The sequence below is a fragment of the Schistocerca gregaria genome, chromosome 4, assembly GCF_023897955.1.
Source record: "Schistocerca gregaria isolate iqSchGreg1 chromosome 4, iqSchGreg1.2, whole genome shotgun sequence".
Lineage (NCBI taxonomy): Eukaryota > Metazoa > Arthropoda > Insecta > Orthoptera > Acrididae > Schistocerca > Schistocerca gregaria.
This window is the reverse complement of record NC_064923.1, coordinates 43,118,003-43,133,010: the sequence shown is the minus strand read 5'-3', so window position 1 is coordinate 43,133,010 and position 15,008 is coordinate 43,118,003. Positions and strand designations below refer to the sequence as shown.

The window sequence follows — 15,008 nt, the reverse complement described above, 5'->3', positions numbered from 1 at the left end:
TGCTGACTGTGTGGTACTTAATGTTATATATTATCTTACTTTTTGGATTTACTGCTTCTTCCACAGATACAGCCATAAATCTGCTCTGAAGAATGTCTGCTGCATCAGATAAGAATGAAACAGAATTGAGAGGCATATCAAAATCATGTACACTTCCCTTGCGATTTTTCCACAGCTGAACTAGCCAGTTACTTGCTTGTTGCAAAAGTACATTGTTTTCCCCCTCATACGTACAATTTGCATCAGTGAAGTTGCGAATATCTCCAAGTCCAGATGCTGAAAAGTAAAAACCTTTTATAGTTTGATTGTAAGCCACACAACTTGTGATGCACTTAATAAATTTTGTGGTATTTATTTTTGTTGCAAAAACATAAAATAAGACAAATGCCAGGATTTTACCTTTCAGGTAGCCATATTTTCCACAAATATCTATACACTGTTTAATTGCATCTCCCACCATCCAGGCTGCTAAAGGTTTGGCAGCAGAAGAAAGAGCATGAATTTCTGGACCCATTTTTGCCTGAAACAAGGGATTTATTATGCAGAGTCAATATATTCTCATATGAAGCAAGGACACACCAGTTTTTGTAGGTTTGTATAAGACAAATCTGATGTGAAATCTCCTAAGGATACTTCTCATTTTTGTATGAAATGTTTCCCACATAAATTAGGAACACCACTGACATGAACATTATTTACATCTGCATGCATATTCTGCAAACCAATGTGATGTGCACATCAGAGGGTACTTAAAATTGTAACATAAAGCTTTTATTTCTTTCTGCTGAAATCATGTGTGGAGCATGGAAAGATTTACTGCTAAAATGGCTGTGTGCATGTTGTAATTTGTTTTATCTTAACTTTGTATTCCGTATGAAAGCAGTACATTGAGGCTAAAGTACATTTCTAGATTCTTCACTTAAACTGGTTCTAGAAACTTCATCAATAGGCTTTCATGGAGCAATTAATGTCTTTCTTCAAGCATCTGCCAGTTCACATTTTTCTCAATGCTTTTGGGTCAAGAAAGTTTGTGACCATTTGAATATGCTCAATATCCTGTGTTAGTCTTGCAGGTATGGTGCCACACAGTTAAGAAATATTCTAAGATTGGGCATACAAGTGTGTTGTAACCAGCCTGCTTTGCAGGGTTCATCATAAAATGGAGACTTTTAGGCCAATATTTACATCCTTCATGATTTTTGTTATATGGGCATTAGGCCGGGGCCTAAGATATTTTGTGGGCCTAATGTTTCATCTTGTAATATTGCAGATGTTATCACAGAATTTGAATATACACTCATATTTTCCAACTTAAATGAGCTCAGCAAGCTTAACTGTTTGCTTGATACCATGATACCACACGATGGTCGTTTTATGAAATTATCAGACTGCAGCCTAAGATCCCGGTGCTATTGCAACAAGTGTTATGGAGATTGTAATGCAGAAGAGTTGGCACAGTTTAGTTTAAGATTAAGAGTCTCATCTGGTCTAACATCAACCCTCCTCCTTTTCCTTTTAAGTTTTTTTTTTCAGAATTTCTATAGCCCTTACATTCTAGCATTGTAACAACTGGACTTTGATAAAACTATAGTATACAGGAAAAACATAATTGGTAATTCCCTAGTCCCACAGTACTGACACAATTTTTACACCTATAATAAAGCTGCATGAATATTTGAATACTGCAAAGAACCTATGCCTGCCAGTTGTCAGAGCAGGATTATACAAAATCCCTTTGAAATGCAGTCAAGTGTGCAGTTATAATGTAATGACACTCTGTTCATGACATTGTGCTGAATGGCACCATCCTGAACCAGTGTATTCATCTGTCACCTAGAGGAACCCTCCATAGCCACTCAGAATCCGAAATTTCTCCCTGGTTCATATTCACTGAGGACATCTTTGTTATCTGGGCTGAGGACGAGGACACACTGTCCTCATTCCTCCAGAACCTCAAATTCATTCCCCTGATTCCCTTCATCTCTTTCTCCTAACCCAACAATTCACCTTACTCAGTGTCAATCTGCACATCACAGACGGGTTGATCAGAACCTCTGTCCACATCAGATGTACCAACCATCAACAGCACCTTCATTTGAATAGCTGCCACACATTCCACACTAAGAAGTCTCTTTTGTACAGCCTTAGACACCTTTATTCATCAGATATCAGTGATGAACAGCCCTTCTCCAGATATGTCAAGAGTCTATCTCAGGCCTTTGCAGACTGAAATGATCCTCCCTACCTTTTCCAGAAGGAGACTGCCATTGATTTGTCTCTCCAGTCAACCACCAGCTGCCCTATGCTCACTGACCAGCCACAAAGAACTGCCTCCTTCACGATTCACTACCACCCAGGACTGGAGCAACCAAGTTTCATTCTCTGGCATTGTTTTGACAACCTCCCAACATACACAGAAATGAAAAATATTCTCCTCGCAACCATTCCCAACCCTCACATTAGTATTACACACTCCAACCTGGCCGTATTCTGCCCTTGCCCTAATCTCTTCACCTGGGACTTGTATCCTTGTAAAAGAGTCATATGCAACACATGTCCAATACATCCTCCTGTAATATGTCAATTTATGACCCCGTCTCCCCCAATGGTATGACAAGTGTGTGGATGGCCAGAAACAAAAGGATGAGTCAAGAAGTAATCAATCAATATTAAATCAGAAAACAGGATCAGGACCTTTAGATGAGGAACAAATCACTGCTGTATCCATACTTTGCATATAAATTTTATTTTGAAGCATCTAAAAATTCAGCTCCAAGTTAAAGCATCAAAGTGATCAGAGACGAAAGACCCTCAATAATAATAATAGTAATAATAATAATAATAATAATAATCCCCAACAAACAAAGAAACTGAAATCTGCAAACAGGTCTTTCCTGTCATCATTCTGAGAGGAATTAGAAATTTGTTCACTATGATGGTGGCCATTAAAAAGATTCAAGTTTGACTGCTGCAACTTCACATTTGTGAGATTCAGGAAAGCTCACTATTATGATGGTTGTAGTGATGGCAGGCTACGGAAGCTCTGGGGAAAAAAGGAAACGGCCAGTTCTATAGCCCAGCAGGTGAAACTAGGTATTGGCACACCCAGCAGGTTGACATCTGACTGCCACTGCACCATCCCATTATACAAGATCTTCTTGTTGCCCACAACTGCATCTCAGCTACAGGCACTAACTGCCATGCCATAGTAAAGTTTAACTATTCATTACTTTGGACAGAGTTTAGTAATGTCACTCAGATTTGATTGTTGTTTTGGACATTTGGTGATTGTGAGTATTTTGCAATGTGATGGGAAAGTTACAATGCCAGCCATGCGTTACGTACCATTGAAGTCGTCCAACCCTTTTGTTACTTAAACCTAGTTCTTACGGTTCAGTGTTCCCTCTCTGATGTGCTCTCAGTTAAGCTCATGCAATTTCTAGTTCTGTGGTCATTCAATATGTTGTTTTGTGAAAGTGTCATTGGAGGCTGTCCTTGCTTATGAAAGATTTGTTCTGTTCTGATTTTAGAATATAACTCTGTTGTTATACTCTCTAAATTTTGTGTTTATTAGTGTTGTGAGTTCTATCATTTTTCCCCAGTATCCTTACAGATCAGTGGCCACCTGCAAGTAGAGATATAGTCAGCACTTTCCTGTGGTCTGAAAGTGGATAGCGTATTAATCTGAGGTCCCAACAGCCTAATGAGCTCTTTTCATTGCTGCCACCTGCGGCATGAGCACCGTGTCGGTCAGTGCAGGTGTGGAGCCTCACTCTCCGCACCAACTACTCTCGTCCTGCCACAGGCATCTCCTACTCTGTAAAAGACCAGACCTAATGTGAAAGCAATCATATGGACTTAGGTACAACCACTGTGCAGCAGTCTATGAGTGTGACCATTAATGAACTGTCAGATCACACGAATGGCCACCGCTAAAATGTGGCTGAGACACTGCTAGATTGCACAGTTGATGATCGCGTAGTGCAACGTGGTGTGCTCAACTTAAAGAACTACTTTGGAGCCTGTGCTGTCTGGGTACCAACTCAAATTTGCACAGGTGCCAACCATCCACACAATGTATCCTCCATTCTTATAACCCCTCTAGCCTATACCTTCACTATTTCCTGTCCCCATCTGTCCGTATCCCTTCCCTGCTTCATCCTGCATCACACCTGCATATTCCTTTCCCCTTCTCCGCTTCTATACTCTCATATCTTCTCCCCTGGCACAGCTTCCCAATCCTGCACCTGGTGGCCCAATTTTCCATCCCTGCCACATCCCCACACACTCCCAGAGGTGCCACTACAGTCTAAACCTACCCTGCTACACCTCCCACTCCCCACCTAATGCCTCCTCTGGGACCTCACTACCTACCCTCACCGAGATCGGCATGAGCCTCGGCCAGATTCCAATGCCAGAACACAGCGGTGACTGTGCATGTTAGAGTCATGAGAGTATGGAAACACATTTCTGTGTCTGATGGATTGTTATAGAATAATATAGTAAATGTGACATTTGTTAACACAGATTTATCAATATAAGAACCAAGAACCAAATTATTAATAATAATGGTCTCAATGAGAAATACAAATACCTTATTTCCAACCTTGAGAAAAGTTAACTAATCTCTCAGTTGGCATTAAGAGAGCATATCCTAGAGGTAGATAATATAAATAAATATTTAACTGGCAGAAAATGCGTATAGTATTGTCAGAAAAATTCTTTTGAAAGAATAATGAGGTGTTTTAACTAAGTAACAAGATTGTGCATCTTCTACTGTGCTTTGGGGGGAGGGGGGGGGGGGGGGGAGCTGGTGTCAATGCAGTTGACAAAGAATGAAAAAATGCACAAATGAGCAAGTCAAAACTAAAGGCAATACTGATCATTTTCTCAATATTTGGGTTGTTATGATGACTGAATAAGTGCCTGACAATCAAACAGTTAATCAGAAATACTACAAAGAAGTCCTAATCAAACTGAGGTAAAGAGTGAGGAAAAAAAGACCAGATTTCTGGAAGAAGATGCTCGGATTCTGCAGCAGGACAGTGCCCCAGCCCACAATGCCACGTCAGTGCAAAAGGCTTAGCAGACAAGCATATTCCTGTACTCGAACATCCTCTGTATTCACCAGATCTGGCTCTCTGTGACAGTTACTTGTTCCCTAAATTGAAAGTGCATTGAAGTGAACACATTTTCAGTGTGTTGAAGTGATAAAAACAGAAACACCCACACTGTTGAACAGGGTGACAATGGGTGACCTGCAGCATTCCTTTTAACAACTTATGACACAAATGCAGTGGTGTGTATATAGGCGAGGGGAGTGTGCTGAAGGGGATAAAAGTTAGTTGTAACTTCGCAATGCATCATATTTCTGCCACTGGTCTTGTTATTTACTTGCCACACCTTGTATAAAATTATGCTCACCATACCTACCTTCACCAGACAACAGGCAGACAGCACTGTCCTGTCTTTCAGAAATGTCAGCTCCTTCTGAGGGAGGAGAGAGGGATAGGTTGGGGAGACTCAAAATGGCTCCATGGTGAGAGGTGACTAATAATGCTGAAATACAGGACAGAGTGATGTACTTTTATGTGCGTATATCAGCTGTATTCAAAACTATTCATCAGGGTAAGTACTGGTAAGCTAATTCTGTGCTTAATTTTACAGATTTTTAATATGCATTTTTTCATAATGGAATGTTGTAGTACAAAGGTACTTGAAATAATAAAAGGGGAACTTCCAAAGGATGTGAACAATCCATTTCACAAATATACAACAAGATAAGTTTCTATTTCAGATACTTATGAAACCTATTCTTGATGATTATACCAAAGCACAGATTTTGAGTGTGGCAATGGCCTTGCTGCAGTGGCTACACCAGTTCCCGTGAGATCACCAAAGTCAAGTGCTGTTGGGCATGGTCGGAACTTGGATGGGTGACCATTAAGGCCGCCATGCACTGTTGCCATTTTCCGGGGTGCACTCAGCCTCGCGATGCCAATTGAGAAGCTAATTGATCGAATAGTAGTGGCTTCGGTCAAGAATACCATGACAACAACTGAGAAAGCAGTGTGCTGACCCCACGCCCCTCCCATCTGCATCCTCCCTGTGGATGACACGGCAGTTGGATGGTCCCGGAGTGCTTTTTTTTTTATAGATTTTAAGTACTGCTACTCTTTAAGTAAGTGTGGAATCAAAGAAAACAACAAACTGTTCCATGCCTACAGTAGTTTGTTTTTGCATGTATTTACTGCAGATCTACCTTATTTACACAAGTATTTTTTGACAAGGATATGATAGAATATTTAAACTTGATGTGATGCATCAATTTAAAAAAATGTGCAATGATACTTTGAAGTACTGGGGGAAATTTTGGGGCAGAACTACTGTAAGAGACATAAAGAGTTCACTTACAATTATTTATCTGCTTTAAATGGTACCTGTTTTGTATTTTCAGAGGTTATTTTTACTCTGACATAGCAACAGTGCCACATGACAAACAAAACATATCAGCTTCCCTGCTTTGTTACCAAAATAGTTTTCAAAAAGAATAGGTTGTATAGTTATTTTAGAATTTTTATTTCAAAAAGAAAATTTTAGATAGCAAAATCAAACCCATAAGTAAGGAAATGAAACAATGCATACTACAAGAAGATTTAAATGACAGTTGATATACACTATATATACTGACTGAATTCTGCTACCTGGGCAGTAAAATAACTTATGACGTATAGAGCAAGGAGGACACAAAAAACAGACTAAAACTGGCATTAAGTACATTCCTGGCCAAGAGAAGTCTACTAGTATCAAACATAGGTTATAAATGAGGAAGAAATTTCTGAAAATGTATATTTGGAACACAGCATCATATGACTGTGAAACATGGGCTGTGGGAAAACTAGAACAGAAGCGAATAGAAGTATTTGAGATGTGGTGCTACAGAAGAATGTTAAAATTAGGTGGACTGATAAGGTAAGGAATGAGGAGGAACTCTGTAGAATTAGTGAGGAAAGAAATATATGGAAAACACTGACAAGAAGAAGGGAGAGGATGATAGGACTCCTGTTAAGATATCAAGGAATATCTTCCATGGTACTAAATGGAGCTGCAGAGATAAAAACTTTAGAGGAAGACAGAGATTATGTTATATCCAGTAAATAATTGAATATGTAGGTTGCATGTGTTACTACAAGATGAAAAGGTTTCCACAGGGAAGAAATTTATGGCTGGTTGCATCAAATAACCTGAATACTGATGACTCAAAGAAATAACTGAAAACTGACATTCTATCTTATATTTTATGATTTCATGAATGTAAGTTGCCTGTGGCTCTTACAATAGTTACTGTGGATAAAATGAACAAAATATATATATAAATTCTATTAAGGAGCACTATCTGAAAGGAAAAGGCCAAATTCATCATATTTCATATCCTCAATTAAAGTACAAGTCCCACCCAACACAGTGAGTGGACTCACCCTTGGAGTAGGATGGTGTCTAATACTGTAGTATTCTGTTGAAGCCATATTTACAGTGCAAACCATTGTCTTTATAAATGCCTGTTCTAGCAGCTACTAACACATGCAATATGATTTTCTTACCAGTTCTTCCTTATTTGTTCCTAGGAATGTTTTTACTTGGAAGTCAGCCATCAAATCGGAAAAGAAGTTAGAGAGAATTTTCAGCGCAAAGGTAGCAGCCAAGTACGGAATCAACTGCCACTGCTGTAAATTATAAGAAAAAAGGTTATTTTGCGTGAAACTGGCATTCTTCCATAGTCCAGCATCATGAGAATGCAGGACATGATAGGAAACTAATAAATGATTCACTAAAAAAAATATAGTCTCAAGCTGTACAGTTATTACATGAATTAGGTTAAAATGGTTTTTTTTAGAAACTTTACAAACTGATAATCCAAAATGACATTTACAAATCACTTTTTAGACGAAGTGTATATAACATGACTTTCTTTCATATATTTGTAATCACATCATTTTAATGCAAGGCTCAAACAATGGAAAATACAAGATGGAATGTGACAGTTGTTAATGTAAAGATCAGTTGCACTTTTGGAACAGAGGTGAACAACTTATAAAATAAATAATTTAGGAGTAAAGGAGGCCACTCACTGACAGTAGAAGTATCGAGTCGTTGACATGCACACAATAAAATCCCTTGTCTGTTTCAGGATCACTGATTAATGATCTGGCCAAGAAACCCAATCCTCACTCCTCCACAACCTCAATACCTACTCTCCTGTCTGCTTCACCTGGTCCTCCCCAAACTAAGATGCCACCTCTGTGGACATTGATCTCCAATTTTCTGATGGCTCCGGTCATACACGTGTGCGTATTCAGCCAACGAAACACCAACAGTACCTGCATTTTGATAGACGTCACCCCTTCCATGTCATAATATCACACCCATATAGCCTGGCCACCTGCGGATAGCGTATGTGCAATTCCCTGTTGAAAGTTTTACAAAGACTCACTGTGCTCCAAATCTGGTTGGCAAACAGATTTCCCACACTAGTATGCTCATTCATCTCTAATCCTCCCACCAACTCCAAGAATAAGCTGCAAAGGACGGCCACCCAGCATCAGCCCACACTGGACTAACTCAACCATATCCTTCACTATGAGTTTTCTTATCTATCGTCATGCCTGGAAATAGGAGAATCCCACCCACAATCGTTCCCATGCTTTGTAGAGTGGTGTTCCTTTAGCCACCCCACCTCCATAGCATCCCAGCCTGTCCCTTTGCCACTCCTACTCCCTCTCCAAAGAATTTCTGTACAGCGTTTTATGTGCTCGTGACCACCAACTAGCTGTCCACCACAAAGAATGGCCGCTGCCAAGCCATGACCAAGAACAAAGTCTACCACCAAATGGCACAACATATTGCTGACAATACACTCCAGTTCAATAGCTGCTTCACAAGTCTTGCCATCTGACTCCTTACCTCATGCCCCACCTTTTCTGAACTATACAGGTGGGAGTTATCCTTGCAACACATCCTTTGCTACCACAATCCTCCTCATCTCATTCTCTGCTAATCCACTGTTGCCAGACTCTCTATTCCACAGTTTGCTCTTCTTCTGTCGTGTCACCTCCTCCCAATTCACCCCTCCACTTCACATTCATCTTGTGCCAAACACCACTGGTTCTGGTGTCTATATATCAATGCCTAGCCCATGCTCCAGCCATGTCTTCCTCCCACATTCCTACCCTGCACACAGGTTGCCTCCCTTTTAACTTCTAGCTACGTGTCCGCAACCCCTCCTCCTACTTCCTGCTTCTTTCTCCCATTATCCACCCCACTTGAGCCAATCCTCACCTCAGCCAACCTGCTGAACAGCACATCCAGTCTTGTGTGTCTAACTGGCACACACAGTGTATGTGCACAGGTTTGTGTGTGGGTGGGTGCGTGTGCGCTCATGCATGCTTGTTGATGATCCACAGTTTTTCAGTGGGTGGTCTCCTTTACTCTTAATTTATTTACATTCTGCCATAACTTTCCATACTATATTTACAAAATAAATATTCACTTGAAAGTTTAAAAAATTAAATAATAAATATCAAATTGTTAAATAATAAATATTTTAATTGTTACCAACAGTGGAAACAACTTGTGTAAATATTAGAAGAAAGGTGTTATTCATCTTTTTTTATTCACTTCTGCCAGTGTGTAATCATCTTTTATCTATGAGGGCACTGAGGATAGAATATCTCCTAACAGAATTACAAGTATCAAAACAAAAGGTGGATTAGAAAAGACATATCATTCTTAATTGTATTATAAGTAAAATTCACTTGAGAAAAGTGTAAAAGCAGACAGAATGAACTAATGCAATAGTTTCTGAAGCAGTTAATGTAACCACAATTACTGTCATAGTATAGTCACCTAGTCATCATAAATTAGGTGGTATTGTTTTATTATTGTTTGTCATGGATTCAATCCCCCCCCCCCCACATGAACCATGGACCTTGTCGTTGGTGGGGAGGCTTGCGTGCCTCAGCGATACAGATAGCTGTACCGTAGGTACAACCACATCGAAGGGGTATCTGTTGAGAGGCCAGACAAATGCGTGGTTCCTGAAGAGGGGCAGCAGCCTTTTCAGTAGTTGCAAGGCCAACAGTCTGGATGATTGACTGATCTGGCCTTGTAACAATAACCAAAACGGACTTGCTGTGCTGGTACCGCGAAGGGCTGAAAGCAAGGCGAAACTACGGCCGTAATTTTTCCCGAGGGCAAACAGCTTTACTGTATGACTAAACGATTATGGCGTCCTCTTGGGTAAAATATTCCGGAGGTAAAATAGTCCCCCATTCGGATCTCCGGGCGGGGACTACTCAAGAGGATGTCGTTATCAGGAGAAAGAAAACTGGCGTTCTATGGATCGGAGCGTGGAATGTGAGATCCCTTAATCGGGCAGGTACGTTAGAAAATTTAAAAAGGGAAATGGATAGGTTAAAGTTAGATATAGTGGGAATTAGTGAAGTTCGGTGGCAGGAGGAACAAGACTTTTGGTCAGGTGAATACAGGGTTATAAATACAAAATCAAATAGAGGTAATGCAGGAGTAGGTTTAATAATGAATAAAAAAATAGGCGTGCCGGTAAGCTACTACAAACAGCATAGTGAACGCATTATTGTCACCAAGATAGACAAGAAGCCCACGCCTACTACAGTAGTACAAGTGTATATGCCAACTAGCTCTGCAGATGATGAAGAAAATGATGAAATGTCTAATGAGATAAAAGAAATTATTCAGATAGTGAAGGGAGACGAAAATTTAATAGTCATGGGTGGCTGGAATTCGAGTGTAGGAAAAGGGAGAGAAGGAAACATAGTAGGTGATTATGGACTGGGGCTAAGAAATGAAAGAGGAAGCCGCCTGATAGAATTTTGCACAGAGCATAACTTAACCATAGCTAACACTTGGTTCAAGAATCATGAAAGAAGGTTGTATACATGGAAGAACCCTGGAGATACTAAAAGGTTTCAGATAGATTATATAATGGTAAGACAGAGATTTAGGAACCAGGTTTTAAATTGTAAGACATTTCCAGGGGCAGATGTGGACTCTGATCACAATCTATTGGTTATGAACTGCAGATTAAAACTGAAGAAACTGCAAAAAGGTGAGAATTTAAGGAAATGGGACCTGGATAGACTGAAAGAACCAGAGGTTGTAGAGTGTATCAGGGAGAGCATAAGGGAACAATTGACAGGAATGGGGGAAAGAAATACAGTAGAAGAAGAATGGGTAGCTTTGAGGGATGAAGTAGTGAAGGCAGCAGAGGATCAAGTAGGTAAAAAGATGAGGGCTAACAGAAATCCTTTGGTAACAGAAGAAATATTGAATTTAATTGATGAAAGGAGAAATATATAAAAATGCAGTAAAAGAAGCAGGCAAAAAGGAATACAAACGTCTCAAAAATGAGATCGACAAGAAATTCAAAATGGCTAAGCAGGGATGGCTACAGGACAAATGTAAGGATGTAGAAGCTTATCTCACTAGTGGTAACGTAGATACTGCCTACAGGAAAATTAAAGAGACCTTTGGAGAAAAGAGAAACACTTGTATGAACATCAAGAGCTCAGATGGAAATCCAGTTCTAAGCAAAGAAGGGAAAGAAGAAAGGTGGAAGGAGTATATAGAGGGCTATACAAGGGCGATGTACTTGACGACCATATTTTGGAAATGGAAGAGGATGTAGATGAGGATAAAATGGGAGATACGATACTGCGTGAAGAGTTTGACAGAGCACTGAAAGACCTGAGTCGAAACAAAGCCCCAAGAGTAGACAACATTCCATTAGAACTACTGAAAGCCTTGAAAGAGCCATTCCTGACAAAACTGTACCATCTGGTGAGCAAGATGAATGAGACAGGCAAAATACCCTCAAACTTCAAGAAGAATATAATAATTCCAATCCCAAAGAAAGCACGTGTTGACAGATGTGAAAATTACTGAACAATCAGTTTAATAAGCCACAGCTGCAAAATACTAACTTGAATTCTTTACAGACGAATGGAAAAACTAGTAGAAACCGACCCCGGGGAAGATCAGTTTGGATTCCGTAGAAATACTGGAACATGTGAGGCAATACTGACCCTACAATTTATCTTAAAAGAAAGATTAAGGAAAGGCAAACCTACGTTTCAAGCATTTGTGGACATAGAGAAAGCTTTTGACAATGTTGACTGGAATACTCTCTTTCAAATTCTGGAAGTGGCATGGGTAAAATACAGGGAGTGAAAGGTTGTTTACAATTTGTACAGACGGCAGATGGTAGTTATAAGAGTCGAGGGACATGAAAGGGAAGCAGTGGTTGGGAAGGGAGTAAGACAGGGTTGCAGCATCTCCCCATGTTATTCAATCTGTATATTGAGCAAGCAGTAAAGGAAACAAAAGAAAAATTTGGAGTAGGTATTAAAATCCATGGAGAAGAAATACAAACTTTGAGGTTCGCCGATGACATTGTAATTCTGTCAGAGACAGCAAAGGACTTGGAAGAGCAGTTGAACGGAATGGACAGTGTCTTGAAAGGAGGATATAAGATGAACATCAACAAAAGCAAAACGAGAATAATGGAATGTAGTCAAATTAAATCAGGTGATGCTGAGGGAATTCGATTAGGAAATGAGACACTTAAAGTAGTAAAGAAGTTTTGCTATTTAGGAAGTAAAATAACTGATGATGGTCGAAGTAGAGAGGATATAAAATGTAGACTGGCAATGGCAAGGAAAGCGTTTCTGAAGAAGAGAAATTTGTTAACATCAAGTATAGATTTAAGTGTCAGGAAGTCATTTCTGAAAGTATTTGTATGGAGTGTAGCCATGTATGCAAGTGAAACATGGACGATAAATAGTTTGGGCAAGAAGAGAATAGAAGCTTTCAAAATGTGGTGCTACAGAAGAATGCTGAAGATTACATGGGTAGATCACATAACTAATGAGGAAGTATTGAATAGGATTGGGGAGAAGAGAAGTTTGTGGCACAACTTGACCAGAAGAAGGGATCGGTTGGTAGGATATGTTTGGAGGCATGAAGGGATCACCAATTTAGTATTGGAGGGCAGCGTGGAGGGTAAAAATCGTAGAGGGAGACCAAGAGATGAATACACTAACAGATTCAGAAGGATGTAGGTTGCAGTAGGTACTGGGAGATGAAGAAGCTTGCACAGGATAGAGTAGCATGGAGAGCTATGGAGAGCTGCATCAAACGAGTCTCAGGACTGAAGACAACAACAACAACAACAACAACAATGGATTCAATAAACTTAGTAATGAGTTCCTGGAATACTGTGTCCTGCTCTGAATCAGTCTTATTAAATATGAGCAACACCACCCGCTAATTTTATTTATTTATTTTACTGCAAGTTCTACTGACTCCATTAGCATTATAACTGATAGCATATGGATGAGCCAGTGTTTTCACAGTATTTACAATCATAAACTTTTTATAAAATGTACAATAATTGATTCAGTAGGGTACAATACAGTAGATTCATGATTGTACAGAATTCAGCTAGTGTTACACCATAATACAGTAAAATAAATAAGGTAAATAATACAGCAAGGTATCAAAAATACTACTTACACATACACTACAAGATGCTTATATCAGTAAAATCCTCATACTTGAAAATATGTTTCATATCTTTAATGACAAAAAGTAATTTATATTTATACTTATAGCAATTAGTCATCCCAGTTATACAATAAAACTATGCATATGCAAACTTATTTACACTAAGAATTTCACTAACTGAGTAAAATGAATTCTGCACAATGTGTGCTTTATTCATCTCCAAACAATTACTACAACATACAAACATACATTTTTTGCATCTTGGACCCCACACTTCCCTTCATTACCAAACTGGCAATTCCTTTGTGTCTCAAAACTGTCCAGTTAACTGATCCATTATTTTAGTCAAGATATGCCATAAATACACTCCTGGAAATTGAAATAAGAACACCGTGAATTCATTGTCCCAGGAAGGGGAAACTTTATTGACACATTCCTGGGGTCAGATACATCACATGATCACACTGACAGAACCACAGGCACATAGACACAGGCAACACAGCATGCACAATGTCGGCATTAGTACAGTGTATATCCACCTTTCGCAGCAATGCAGGCTGCTATTCTCCCATTGAGACGATCGTAGAGATGCTGGATGTAGTCCTGTGGAACGGCTTGCCATGCCATTTCCACCTGGCGCCTCAGTTGGACCAGCGTTCGTGCTGGACGTGCAGACCGCGTCAGACGACGCTTCATCCAGTCCCAAACATGCTCAATGGGGGACAGATCCGGAGATCTTGCTGGCCAGGGTAGTTGACTTACACCTTCTAGAGCACATTGGGTGGCACGGGATACATGCGGACGTGCATTGTCCTGTTGGAACAGCAAGTTCCCTTGCCGGTCTAGGAATGGTAATACGATGGGTTCGATGACGGTTTGGATGTACCGTGCACTATTCAGTGTCCCCTCGACGATCACCAGAGGTGTACGGCCAGTGTAGGAGATCGCTCCCCACACCATGATGCCGGGTGTTGGCCCTGTGTGCCTCGGTGGTATGCAGTCCTGATTGTGGCGCTCACCTGCACGGCGCCAAACACGCATACGACCATCATTGGCACCAAGGCAGAAGCAACTCTCATCGCTGAAGACGACACGTCTCCATTCGTCCCTCCATTCACGCCTGTCGCGACACCACTGGAGGCGGGCTGCACGATGTTGGGGCGTGAGCGGAAGACGGCTTAACGGTGTGCGGGACCGTAGCCCAGCTTCATGGAGACGGTTGCGAATGGTCCTCGCCGATACCCCAGGAGCAACAGTGTCCCTAATTTGCTGGGAAGTGGCGGTGCGGTCCCCTACGGCACTGCGTAGGATCCTACGGACTTGGCGAGCATCCGTGCGTAGCTGCGGTCCGGTCCCAGGTCGACGGGCACGTGCACCTTTCGCCGACCACTGGCGACAACATCGATGTA

At 40.6% G+C, this 15,008-nt stretch overlaps 1 protein-coding gene across 2 annotated transcripts in view; it reads right to left on the bottom strand.

The window, feature by feature from the left end:
- The window catches only part of LOC126365841 (peroxisomal acyl-coenzyme A oxidase 3-like), a 315,115-nt gene that overhangs the window by 94,345 nt on the left and 205,762 nt on the right, over positions 1–15,008 (bottom strand). For both annotated transcript variants that reach the window (XM_050008476.1, XM_050008475.1), the window contains exons 8-10: positions 7,602–7,724; positions 400–520; positions 40–276 (exon numbers count right to left, since the gene is read on the bottom strand). In XM_050008476.1, the coding sequence (XP_049864433.1) occupies positions 40–276; positions 400–520; positions 7,602–7,724 (481 nt within the window). The remainder of the gene's footprint in view (positions 1–39; positions 277–399; positions 521–7,601; positions 7,725–15,008) is intronic.